Below are 12,023 nucleotides of genomic sequence, written 5' to 3'. Positions count from 1 at the left end.
GTTTCTTAATTTGGGAAATGATGTTAATAATTCCCACCCCGAAGGTGTGAAGAGAATCAAAATGAAATGAAATACAGAGAAGCACTTTGTAAACCATAAAGAACAGTACAAATGTTGACATTATGCTCATTACATGGATTGTCCTATCCTTTCAGTGACCCTCTGAGGGTTGGTGAAACAGAGATTACCCCTACTTGTCAGAAAGGTTAAGTGATTTACAAGCATACAGTGTTAAAGGTCATCTAAACCAGCATTATTTACAGGGTAGAAACAAGATTTGAAGGGGTTAGGTGACTTGCCTTAGGTCAAAAAGCTTGTTAATGTCAGAGCTAAGCCTAGAATCCTTGACCTTCAGGACGTTGTTCTCTTCAGTTGACTTCTGTATGAAGAGAGGTTAACTAACTAATACTACAGACTGTTGACTAACAACCTAGAGTTCTGTGGCCACGCCTCTTGACCTTTTAAATCATACATTTATCTTCTAACCCTTTGCCGCCTGCTGTCAGCAATGCCACCTGAGAATGGTGTATTTGTATGTCTGGAAGGAGATTAGAATTTCACACATCATCAGCATTCCAAAAAAATGATTATCCTTCCCAACAGAAATTTAAACAGAAATATTTTCATGAAAATGCTAATAGCTCTTTGTTCTAAGCAAAGCTGTCTTTGCCGTCGAAGTATTTTAAATCATCCTTCTAATTGGATGAAAAATCTTTGTGTCTTGGACCAAAACTCAGCACTTGTTTTCATTTGTCATACCTTTTTCTAAATGAATGAGGTTTTCAAAAGAAAATTTAGCAAAAGGGCATTTAAACAAGTTTCTAAAGCAGGAAAGTATTAGAATTGGTCTTCGCTGGTTGCGGTTTTTCTTTACTGCTGTGGTGTAATATTTATGTTGGATGTTAAATATGAAACTCCACAGAGATTCAGGGATGCTCTGAAAAGTGGAAAAATCATGATCAGAAAAATGCTGAGCTACTCAGAAAAAGTTATGCTCTAGATGTTAGGTGGTTGATAAGGACAGCGCGGTTCTTGTTTAGTGACTCCTGTGACCCGTCCCTAGAAGCTTGCTTGGACCCTGTCGGGTCTGATGGGACAGTGGTCACAGCAGGACCTAGGCTGGGTGAATGGCAGAATCCGGAGTTAGAAACAGAAATGGAGACGTTGATATACTTTTTCCTTTAACCCAGACAGTTTTGAGGACTAGCAAATTACTCTCTGTAAAATGTGTTGGGATCCTTGGGGAGCAGATACTAGATAATTATAATCCAGAAGGATTGTTTTTAATGGAAGCTTCAAATGATCTACAGTAACACTGGGGAATGCTCCCATTTGGATGGATTTTGAATTCCTCTCTTGCATTTTATTTACTTTGGGCACAGCAGACTCCCCAAGCCCATCTGGAAGATGAGAGCCAGAGCCTGCAAACCATTTTATAAGCCTGATCCTGTCCTTTAGATGTGTCTTCTCAGCCTTTGCTGTACTAATGAGGCACAGATAAAGGGAGATCCTTCTGCAGATTGCACTTTCCTTACCACATATTGGGGGGGGGGGGGAGAAGAGGGAAAAAAGGAGGGAAGAAGATAGGGAGGTCTGCAACCTACCTCACTTTAACTCCTTTGCCTGAAATAAGTGTAGGATGCTTTTTTCTCTTGGGCAGAAAATTAAATATAGACGATAGGTACATAGACTCACGGAATGATAGATGGGTTTGGGACTGAAATGTTTCTGGAGTGTTGAATCTATCAGTATCTCTTTTTGATAAAGAGCATCCAACAACTCATTTGACTGCTGTTTAATAATCAACTAACAACTTTTTTCCCCTTGTGGTAACCGGTTAGGTCGACCCTGTAAGCAGACCACATGGTCAAATATTTATTTATACAGTGTCATCTGTTGTCATCTGATTAGTAAGAACTTTAACCATCAGTCAAAAAGGAAAAGTTTAATACATTCATAGCCCTCTCACCTCAGGCAAGTAAGAGAAACCCACTTCCGTTTCAAGGAGCTGATCTTATCCCCTCATGTGCAAGATGGCCATTCTGTAGGATGGCCCTGGTCAGCTCGTAGGGTTCCAGAAGCAGTTGTGCAGTTGTGCAGCTGTGCTGAGTTACACTCACCATGAGCATCAAGGAGAATGGTGACTGATGACCTTGGGGCATCCGAATCACTGGTGACCTTTAGGGGGACAATTGCAGTGAAATGTTTGTGGTATAAGAAAGAGAAAGAGAAAGAGATTCTGATGCCCAGGGCCATCTCGGTTAGGATGCTTCTGCCATCACTCTCTCCCAGGCTTCTTCACTCCTCCCTGTGTCTTTCTCCCATCCCCTCCCCAGGGAGGATGCTCCCCAGGGCTCTGTTGAAGGGGTCCACTTCTCCTTTCTCTCTACGCATTTGCCCTTCACAGTTGCACTTTCCCCTCCTGGGGATGACAGCCACGTCTCTGATGACATGAAATAGATTTCTTCTCTGATGCCCCCCGGCCAAACGCACAATTCCAGCATGTCTGAAATGGAACACATCTTCCACAAATTACCCAACTGCCTTCTGACTTTTTATTTTTGCCTAAAAATCATCTTAACAGGAATTTTTCTATTTTTCATTTTAAATATAATGGTTTCAGTTGTGTGATGGGTTGGGTTTTTTTGTCAGCTAGCTCAGGCTAGCCACCAATTCTCACATGAGTGCCCAGAGGAAAAAAAAAAAGCCTTCCAGCTTCCAAACAGCTTATTTGTAAAAGAATGTAGCCCACATGGGAAAGGAAAGCTTCTTAACGCTTCCACTTGCCTGCCAACTCTCTTAAAGCATTTCGGCAATAAACACACCAGGCACACTCATAGATACTAAAATGCATTAAGATGAATAAGATACAGCCCTGCCTTCAAAGGACTCACCAGTTAAAAAGGAATAGACATGAAAAGAAATCATTGCATTCCTCCTCAACACCTAAAGTACTGTTCTGCACATGGTAGATGTTCAAAAGACAGTTACTGATTGATGGTCCATTGGTGATTCTTAAGCCTTTTGACCCATGACACTCCAAGTAATCCCTAAAATTTTGCCCTAGACCTAAAACAGAGAATTTTCTTTGCAGACTCCGCAGTTGCCCAGACACCATGAGGTCTATTCTAATCTTTATATCAGCATCACAAAAATTCTTAGAGGGAGGTGGGAGGGGAGAAGGAAATTTGGGGGGCAAACCCCACGATTGCAGAGAACCATTTTGGCCCAGTTATAGTTGCCTCAGTTCCCAAGCTTCTTTCCAGATCCTGTAAAAATGCTGCACCCTACTCTCAGCTCCAGCCTTTCCTCATCAGGCAGGACTGCATTGTATGCATCGTGTGCATTATAAGACAGAGAATTTAAAAGGTGTTTCTTAAACTGAAAGATTTATCTCATGCATTTTTAAATAGAAAAGCAGATTATAAAATCACATGGTCGACGTTAATCCATTTTAGTTAAAATTGACGTTGATGCAGATGTGCATGTGTATGAACGTGCAACCTCTTACACATAATTGAAAAGAAATTAAAACATAGGAACTTATACAAGAAAAAACATTAATGGGGTGGATATAGCTCAGTAGTAGAGTGTGTGCTTAGCATGCACGAGACCCTGCCCTGGTTCAATCCCCAGTACCTCCATTAAAAAAAATACATACATATATATAATTACCCCCCCAATAAATAAATAAATAAACAAACAAACAAACAAACAAACAAACAAACAAATTAAACATTAACAGACATTATCTTTGAGTAATGGTATCATGGATAATTTTACTTTTTTTGTGCTTTTCTGGAATTTCTACAGAGCGTATGTTTCAGTTTTGTGTTCAGAAAAAATAGATATGTATTAGTTTTCTATTGCTATGTAACAAATTACCATAAACATAGCTTCTTCAAGTAATCCCTGTTTATTAAGTCATAATTCTATAGTTCAGAAGTCCAGGCAGGCTCAGCTGGGTTCTCTGCTTAGGGTCTCATGAGGCTGAAATCAGGATGTCAGCGAGGCTGGGCTCTTACCTGAAGGCTCTGGGCAGGGATCTGCTTCCAAGCCGACTCAGATTGTTGGCAGAATTTGGTTCCTTGCAGTTGAGGAACTGAGGTCCCTGTTTCAGTCCATGCTGGCTCTCTGGCAAGGTCACTGCTACACGTGACTCTTGGGGCCTTGCCCTGTGGTCCCGGCCATCTTAGCCACATGTCAAATCACCCCACACTTCAGATCTCACTGTCTTTCCCTTCTACTAGCAGCCAGAAAAAAACTCTACTGTTTAAAGGTGTGGGTGATTAAATCAGGTCCACCCAGATAGTCTCTGTTTTGATCAACTCAAAGCCAACTGATTAGTAACCTTAATTTCATCTGCAAATCCACTTTTGCCTCATAATATAACATAATCATGTATGATAGTTCATCATATTCACAGGTCCTGACCACACATAAGAGGGGAGGATTATTTAGGCTGTGTATATAGCAAGGGACAGGAATCTTGAGGACCACCTTAGAATTCTGCCTACCACAGTGTGTGTGTGTGTGTGTGTAAGTGTGTGTGTAAGTGTGTAATTCTTTTAAACTTTCCCCTGAAATTTTAGAATGGAATTCTTGGTAGCCCCTAAAGCCCTCACCAGAGTTTCTGCCTCCTTCTAGAAAGCAGAGATCACACAAGGATGGACAAGAAGTGAAGGAGCCTGGCATTTTTCTTGTCTTTATTGATAAACACAGATACATCTCTCTGCACTGCAACATGGCCATATGTTGAGCAATTCTGAGCAGTAACAGACCAAAGACTTAAAGACTTGTGGATCCAATGACAGTTCTTTAGTGGACAGAGGCTTCTAACTCTCTGATTCTCTTGCCTGTAGTATGACATCGCTGGACACTCTGGAGATGGCTACAACATTGGTCTAGTCCCCATTAACAAAATCCCCAAGGACAATAAGCAGAGACTAGAAATTCTGAAGGTAAATACATTCAGTTACCTCTTTACTGTGAAAACTTCCACCAGATTAGGTAAAGTACCTTCTAGTCACCGAGCAGATTCACTGAGGAAGCAGCAGATATGGGGCGGGGGTAGGGGGGAGTCTTTCTGTTTCACAAACATTTAAGCATTAAAGTAGAAAAACACTTACGATTCCTACATTCCTTTTCTACACCATATAAAATTTAAACTTTGTTCCCTACATATTTGCAAGGTACTCAGGATTATATCTGGATTCTACGATGTGGGTCCCCATCTATATCCTGTATATTTCTTCTCAGCCCCTGGATATTTCAGAAGGAAAAGAATGACTGACCCCTTTAGGAGTACTCTGAAACCCTAGTTTTATGTATTAGTTTTTTTCTAATGCTGATACAGTTTCACATACTTAGATCTACTTACTGTAGAAACATACCATGATTTTAAAGTAAATTTCTTCCATTGCTGTTGATGTAAGTACAGTGTTTAGGATTATAGCTTTGTTTATTGGAAACTCAACCCATTCCTTATTTTTTCCCTATGTCGTCTCCATGCTCTAGGATGATACCAAGTTTCATATTTTCTTCCATCTTCTCACTTTAAATGACAGCTTGGGCTTTAAAAAGCAGTGCCAACTTGGATAGTTTTGTAACATTTCCTGTTTTTAATGCAAAGTCTTAACCACTTACAAATATCACTGTGGACTGTTGTCACTCTAAGGTGCAAATTAATAGAACTCACTCAGAGACTTCTTGTTCCTGTGTAATCATTGGTATTTGTGCTTTCTCATTGTCAATAGAAAGAATTACCATGTTTGTGAAAAAAGGAGTTTCTCATTCATGACTTTTGTGCAACGTCTAATTCCCCTAGACGATGCACGCCCATGCTCAGTTCTGCATGAGTGGGGACCACACATTAGAGGGGACAGAACACGCCATCAGGGAAATCGCCAAAGAGGAAGCTGACGAGTATTTCGTCATCGTCTTAAGTGACGCGAACCTGTCACGATACGGGATACATCCTGCCAGGTTTGCCCAGATCCTGACAAGCAACCCTCAAGTAAATGCTTTTGCCATTTTTATTGGATCTTTAGGTGATCAAGCAACCAGGTGAGTGTCATCTCAGGATACAGCAAAGGGCAGATACGGGGATGCTTGAGTACCTGACACCTGTCATTTCATGGGCTTCCTGTGGTGAGGGGCACTGGGGGAGGTGGAGGGAAGACAGAAACTAGGGTTGCTGCCCTCAGGCAGCTGACAGTCTAGGTGAGGGATGTCATGGTCTAGCTAATGCTTGGATGAGCAATAACACTTTTAAGTTTTTAGTCTTCGGTTTACCTTGAAACTAACCAACAATAAAGCATATAGCAAACTGATTTGTCCACCAATAAATGAAACAGTATTTTATACATTTCGCCCTTTCACATCAAGGCGTCAGGCTCAGTTCTATTCAGTTCACGTTCAAATCATATTCAAAGCAGCGCACATTTTACTATTTTCCCCACGTCAGAGATTGGGGGTGTGTGTCTATGTATTGTATGTAGGCAAATACACACATATATGTAAATGATATGTAATCTGTGTGTCTACATATACACAGACACATACATGTAGACACAGACAGATGATCTTCCTTCTTGTATTTCTCCCTCCATGTATATATAGTTAAGATGCTACACTAAATACACTGAATATTCAGTAGAGAAATTTATGATCAGATAAAAAATACCATTGTGGCTCATCTGAAAGGAGAGCCTTGGAAACACTTTCTTTTCTGAAACACCCTGACACTGATCTTTCTGAATTACAAACAGAAAGAGCTCATGTTTTTTCTCTGCTTAAAGTACTTGTAAGAAGCAGAAAACACAAGTGAAAGTGTGTCTGTCAAAGGAAAGAAGAAATCCTGCCCAAAACACTAAAGGCCACGTCCCTCTTGTCACTCCACCTCTTTTCCCTGTCACGCCCTGGGGGAGAGAGTCCTGTACAGACCAGGAAGTGGCTTAATGTCCAAAGTGCTGGCACCTTTTTCTCTTTCTGCCCCCTTCGCCTTGCTGCAGGACTGCAGAGTGCGGTTAAGAAGAGACCTACTATCATGTAATTACAGTCACTTTATTACAGCTGACTTTGCATTTTTCTCAGTTCCGTGCATTAGCCTCTTTGAGAACTTCCATGTCCTCGAACACAAACCATGCCTTTTCCCCTCAGATTTTCTTCAGGTCCAGCCCAGTATTCATCGGGGGGAGCAACTCAACAAATCCCAGTTGAGCTGAAATAGCTATTTTGTCTTTCTAGTGAACAGATCCTGTTTGAATACTTAAGAAAGCACAATAATACCCTTGTGGTTTCCTAGGGAAATGATCCAACATCCACTGGCAAAAGATATGTTGCGGAATTAGCTGGTCTACCGGGCATGCCAAGTGTATGATACTACACAGGATGGTTGACTTTTATTAAATGTCATTCCAAAACCAAACTTTGCTGGCACAGTGAAAGGAGGCGTTCTTTTGGATAGCACTGTGTCTTGTACTTTTCTTGTCTCCAAAAATGGCCCTTTGTTCCAAGTGAGAAATTGGCCTTTAAAAAAAGTTGTCATAAGCCTGGACAACCTCAGTGTCATCGAAGCAGCAGTTGCATAAGTCAGATTACATTTCACATTGTATTATGTGGGAGGGAAAAGAGAGAGAGAGAGAAAGAACCACTTGGGGTTTGGCTGGGCGACATTTTTCGAGGCCTGTTATATCTAAGGCAGGAAAAGCAGTTCGAGGGACAGTGTGAGGCAGACACTTCCCCTGGATGCAGGTGAGCTGACCCAGCTTGGTCCCTAGGGCTCTGTGCTGTCACGGGAATATAAAATACCAGGAAATGACAGGAGTAACGGGGAAATTTTTTTCTTTGCAAATTTGCTGATTTTCCCACTGAAAAGACCTTTATTTCGGCTCGCCGCTTTCAGCATGGCTCTCCCTGTTCCTTTTCTGAGCCTCCCGTTGCCTGGTGACCGCCGATTCAGCTGCAGGCAAGGTATTAAAAAGTAAAAACTTCCTTTCTGAAGGAACCGTTAGGATGCTGTGGTTTGCAGAGGCAGGAGGTGGAAGGGGAGCCCAGATTTGCAATGGTAATTTTCTTCCCCTGTCCATCCTCACAGGCTTCAGAGAACTTTACCAGCTGGCCGGTCTTTCGTTGCCATGGATACCAAGGACATCCCTCAGATCTTACAGCAGATTTTCACCTCCACCATGTTGTCCAGTGTTTAAGAAGTGCCCTCGACCACCCTGATGACCCTGGGATTTGAAATCAGATCCAAAGAAAGAGTATTCTGAAGAAAACGTCTCTAAAGTGCACCCATGCGATGGCGGGGCTGATGCTGGCATTCTCGGGCCTCCTGTACTTGCTCAGTAATCGGCTTTCAGAGAAGCGGCCAGAGGGAGGCCTGTGCACAGAAATCTACAACCACTGACGGGTTTACCAGTCGTTAGAGAAAGCGAGTTGCCCTGCGTTTTACGAAAGTTCAGGGTTAAACGAAGATGGTTTGAGAACTATGGGGCGTGGTCTGTTTCCAAAAATCTGAGGGAAAGAGAGTACCTTGCTTTTACCTTAACACATCACCTGGTCACCTACGATAATTAAAGTGACACCATCAAAATGAGCCTTCGATGCCACATTCTGACCCTGAAATCCAGATCTGGGCAGACCCACCCAACCAGCTTCTGTTCAGTAATTATTTTTATTTTCTCCCTGACTCTGTATTGCCCAACAAACAATGATTCTATAGTATTTAACCCACTGAGAAGTCCTGTCAACAGCAATATTTTATAAAAGACTAGGTTTTCTCAGTGATGTCATTCTCTTAGCCAAAACCAAAAGGAATCAGAAGATCCTTGGAGCGCATCCTTTCCTACGTGACTTTTAAAAGGCTTTTCAAATAATAAAGAGCAAATGTCTTATTCTCCATGCTGCTAGGAGTGGAAAGGGTAAAGGATGTCTTGCCTCGAATTTCCTGTTTCTTCTCATTCTTCAGTGCTTCTCAAAGTTTTCACACTACTCCATTTTGGTGTCCAAAACGTCATGCTCAAAATAACAAATGTTTATGTTTTTACTTAAAGCAAAGTGAAAACAAGGCAGTATGTTTGAACTAAATGATAACTGGAGATTTCTTTAGCTGTAAATATATGTATACACACACACACACACCATATATGTGTATACACACCATATATGTGTGTATATATGTATGTATATATGGTGTGTGTGTATATATATATATTTAAGACTCGTTTTTTTTTTTTCAAAGTGTACCTTATCTCCCTCCACCTCTCTTGGGCTGACCTTTACTTATCAATAGGCTCAAGTCATTTTTTTTCAAATGCTTCAGCGGAAGTCAGTCTCTCTCCAACCATATAATAAGTTTCTCTTCATCATTCATGTCCAAGTCCGAAATGCCGGGGGCACCAGTGTGTGTGTGCTTTCTAGTGACGACTTGGAAAAACTAGTCTTGTTAATAACATTACCTGAGTCACCCATCCATAGTGGAACTGTACGGATTCATTTCATTTTCATGAATTATATCAAAGAAGAAAAGATGACACTCATTTGTCTCACCGCCCCATCTCCCTGCCAACTGTCAAAAAAATAACAGCAATCAGATTTCCAGTGCAGGATTACCCAGTGAATTTGCGTGGCTTGTCTCGTTTCTCTAGACAGACACTTGCTCTGTGTACTGAATCGTCTAATGATGCAAACAACTTCAATCCAACCAGAACCTTCAGAAATGTAATTGCATGAATAACAAAAAGTACTACTAATAGTAACAATGAGACAGTGACTGACTAGCATTTACTGATGACTGTGTACAGGTGTGCTCAGTGATTTCATACATCATTCCAGTCCTAAAACAATGCATGTAAATGTTTTTAATCTCATTTTACAGATAAGGAAAGTGAGACTCAGAGAACTTAAGTCACTTTCTCAAGATCCCCAATATGAGACTATTGACTAACTACCCACTGTACTGGTAACATTCTCATTTTACCAGTGAGGAAGCTGAGGCTCACAGAAGTGTGAGGGAATCAGCTGCACTCACAGCCAGGCAGGGGCAGAGCTGGCCTGGGCTGTCCCTTCTCTTGCTTCTTTATTCTTGCAAACCTAGACATCGAGCTGTTGGTGCTTTTTTTTTTCCTTCCTCCTTCTGCAAACTGACCACAGTTCTTAGAGCTCTCGTCTCTTCCTGGTCCCCCAACACCCTCTGCACGACGTGAGCGCTCACAGGAGGGTGTGGGAACCAAGGACACAGGACACTGCCGGAGGGACCCGTCTATCCACTCCCTCCAGGGCACAGCAGCGAATTAAGGAAGTGCCCGTCCAAGTGGCAGCTTAACCCCTAGGGACCCCCCTTTGCTGGAAGGTCACAGCCCCTGAAAAGCCTTTGGAAGCTGAATCCAAGAGTGATTGACGGAACAGCCTTTTCACAAATCCTCCCCACGGGTAGCTGCCTGAGTAAGCAGAAGACTTTTTTTTTTTAACATGGAAAGAATGTTCTCAAGTAATTTAATTTCCCTTTCCCCACTGGCCAGACATCCTTTGCAAAAGTTATTTTTAAAAGACATATAGCTCCTGGCTTTTCTGATTTGTAAAAGAGAAGGGTAGTGGGGGAGGGGCATAGAGAGCGAGAAGATGCAGGGTTATTTTCACTTCTTGCAATACCTAAGGAGCTGTGCTTTTATTATTCAAGGTACTTAATTATAGGCCACTCCAAGCTGTTCCCAGGCCCTTCTCAGGGCCAGGACATTATAATAAACGCATTGTGTGCCTCGGGGGATTCCACTGAAGGCGTCTAAACCCATCCTGGTCTCTGCAGTGAGCCCGCGTAATGCTGAGAAGGTTCATTGTTATCCTGAGCAGCCAGGAGGAATGAATGCCCCAAATCGTCACTGTAGATGATGTGTTTTCTCCCTGGAATCCTTTGTGTGCTCCAGCAAAATGACCTCATCCTACACGGGGGCAGCCCGAACGCAACCACAAGAAGTGGTTCGGAGCAGGAGCACTCGAGCCCAGTACCCATTTGGAATGAATCCTGTAATTCTGTCCATTACACCCTTCCCTGTGAGCTGTCAGGCGGAGACATCCATCAATGCCAGCGAGGTTCTCTCCAAACAAACTCTAGGGCTTTGAAAGGCGTTTAGAAGTATTGTTTTCCATGAACAGCATTGTCAGTGTTCCTGAAAGGCAGCTCCAGACGCTCCAAACGCTCCGTCCACCTGGCTCCTTCCTGTGCCTGTCAGATCAGCCCAAATGAAATTCCTCAGGGAACAGAGCAGGGACCAGGGGAGCAGGAGGAATAGCTGCTTATTCATTGCATTTCTCTGTCTTTGTTTCCAACAATCACAATTATAAGAGATATTTCACAAGTCTAAGCTGGTATCTCATGTGCCTACAAAGTTTTTCTGGAATTGCATCTCAGGAATAGTCAAATGTCCACTTGTACTTAGTAAATTGTACATAGTTTCTTCATCTTATTAAGAAATAAAATGTCCACTTTAAAAAAATTATTCCATGAGGAGTTCAAGATTTGCAGATACAAACTACTATATATAAAACAGATATTCAAGTTTCTACTGTACAGCACAGGGAACTGCTTTCAGTATCTCATAGTAACCTGAAAAAGAATGTGAAAAGGAATATATGTATGTATATGTACGACTGAAACATTATACTGTACACCAGAAATTGATGCAACATTGGAAACTGACTATACTTGAATAAAAAAAAAATTATTCCAACCAATTAACCTATATGGCTTTTCAAAATACTTATATGAAGAATCTAATTGGCTACCCATTTCTGGCCAGAATTATATCATAATGTTCTCAGTTGCCTTTCCTTTACCTTTTTTCTAAGGCTTGCTGTGGCAAAAGTGCTCCAGGTAATGGGAAGTAATTCCAGTGTTCCATCTTGTTACAGTGGGAGGAACTCCAGACTCTAGGTAGAAATTAGTCAGTAGGAGGGACGTTCTAGACACTGTTCAGCCATTAACTCCCTGGGTAAACTTGGGCTTGTCACTTGTGGGTCTCGAT

General features: G+C 41.9%; 1 protein-coding gene across 3 annotated transcripts in view; it reads left to right on the top strand.

Moving 5' to 3' along the window:
• The window catches only part of VWA8 (von Willebrand factor A domain containing 8), a 297,615-nt gene extending 285,882 nt beyond the window's left edge, over window positions 1-11,733 (top strand). For all 3 annotated transcript variants that reach the window (XM_064493121.1, XM_064493122.1, XM_031466068.2), the window contains 3 exons: window positions 4,863-4,961; window positions 5,828-6,066; window positions 8,099-11,733. In XM_064493121.1, the coding sequence (XP_064349191.1) occupies window positions 4,863-4,961; window positions 5,828-6,066; window positions 8,099-8,207 (447 nt within the window). In that variant the 3' untranslated portion in view covers window positions 8,208-11,733. The remainder of the gene's footprint in view (window positions 1-4,862; window positions 4,962-5,827; window positions 6,067-8,098) is intronic.
• Window positions 11,734-12,023: the final 290 nt, after the last annotated feature.

The sequence above is a fragment of the Camelus dromedarius genome, chromosome 13, assembly GCF_036321535.1.
Source record: "Camelus dromedarius isolate mCamDro1 chromosome 13, mCamDro1.pat, whole genome shotgun sequence".
In the NCBI taxonomy this organism is placed as follows: domain Eukaryota; kingdom Metazoa; phylum Chordata; class Mammalia; order Artiodactyla; family Camelidae; genus Camelus; species Camelus dromedarius.
The sequence above is the reverse complement of the archived record's forward strand: the minus strand, read 5'-3'. Positions and strand labels throughout refer to the sequence as shown.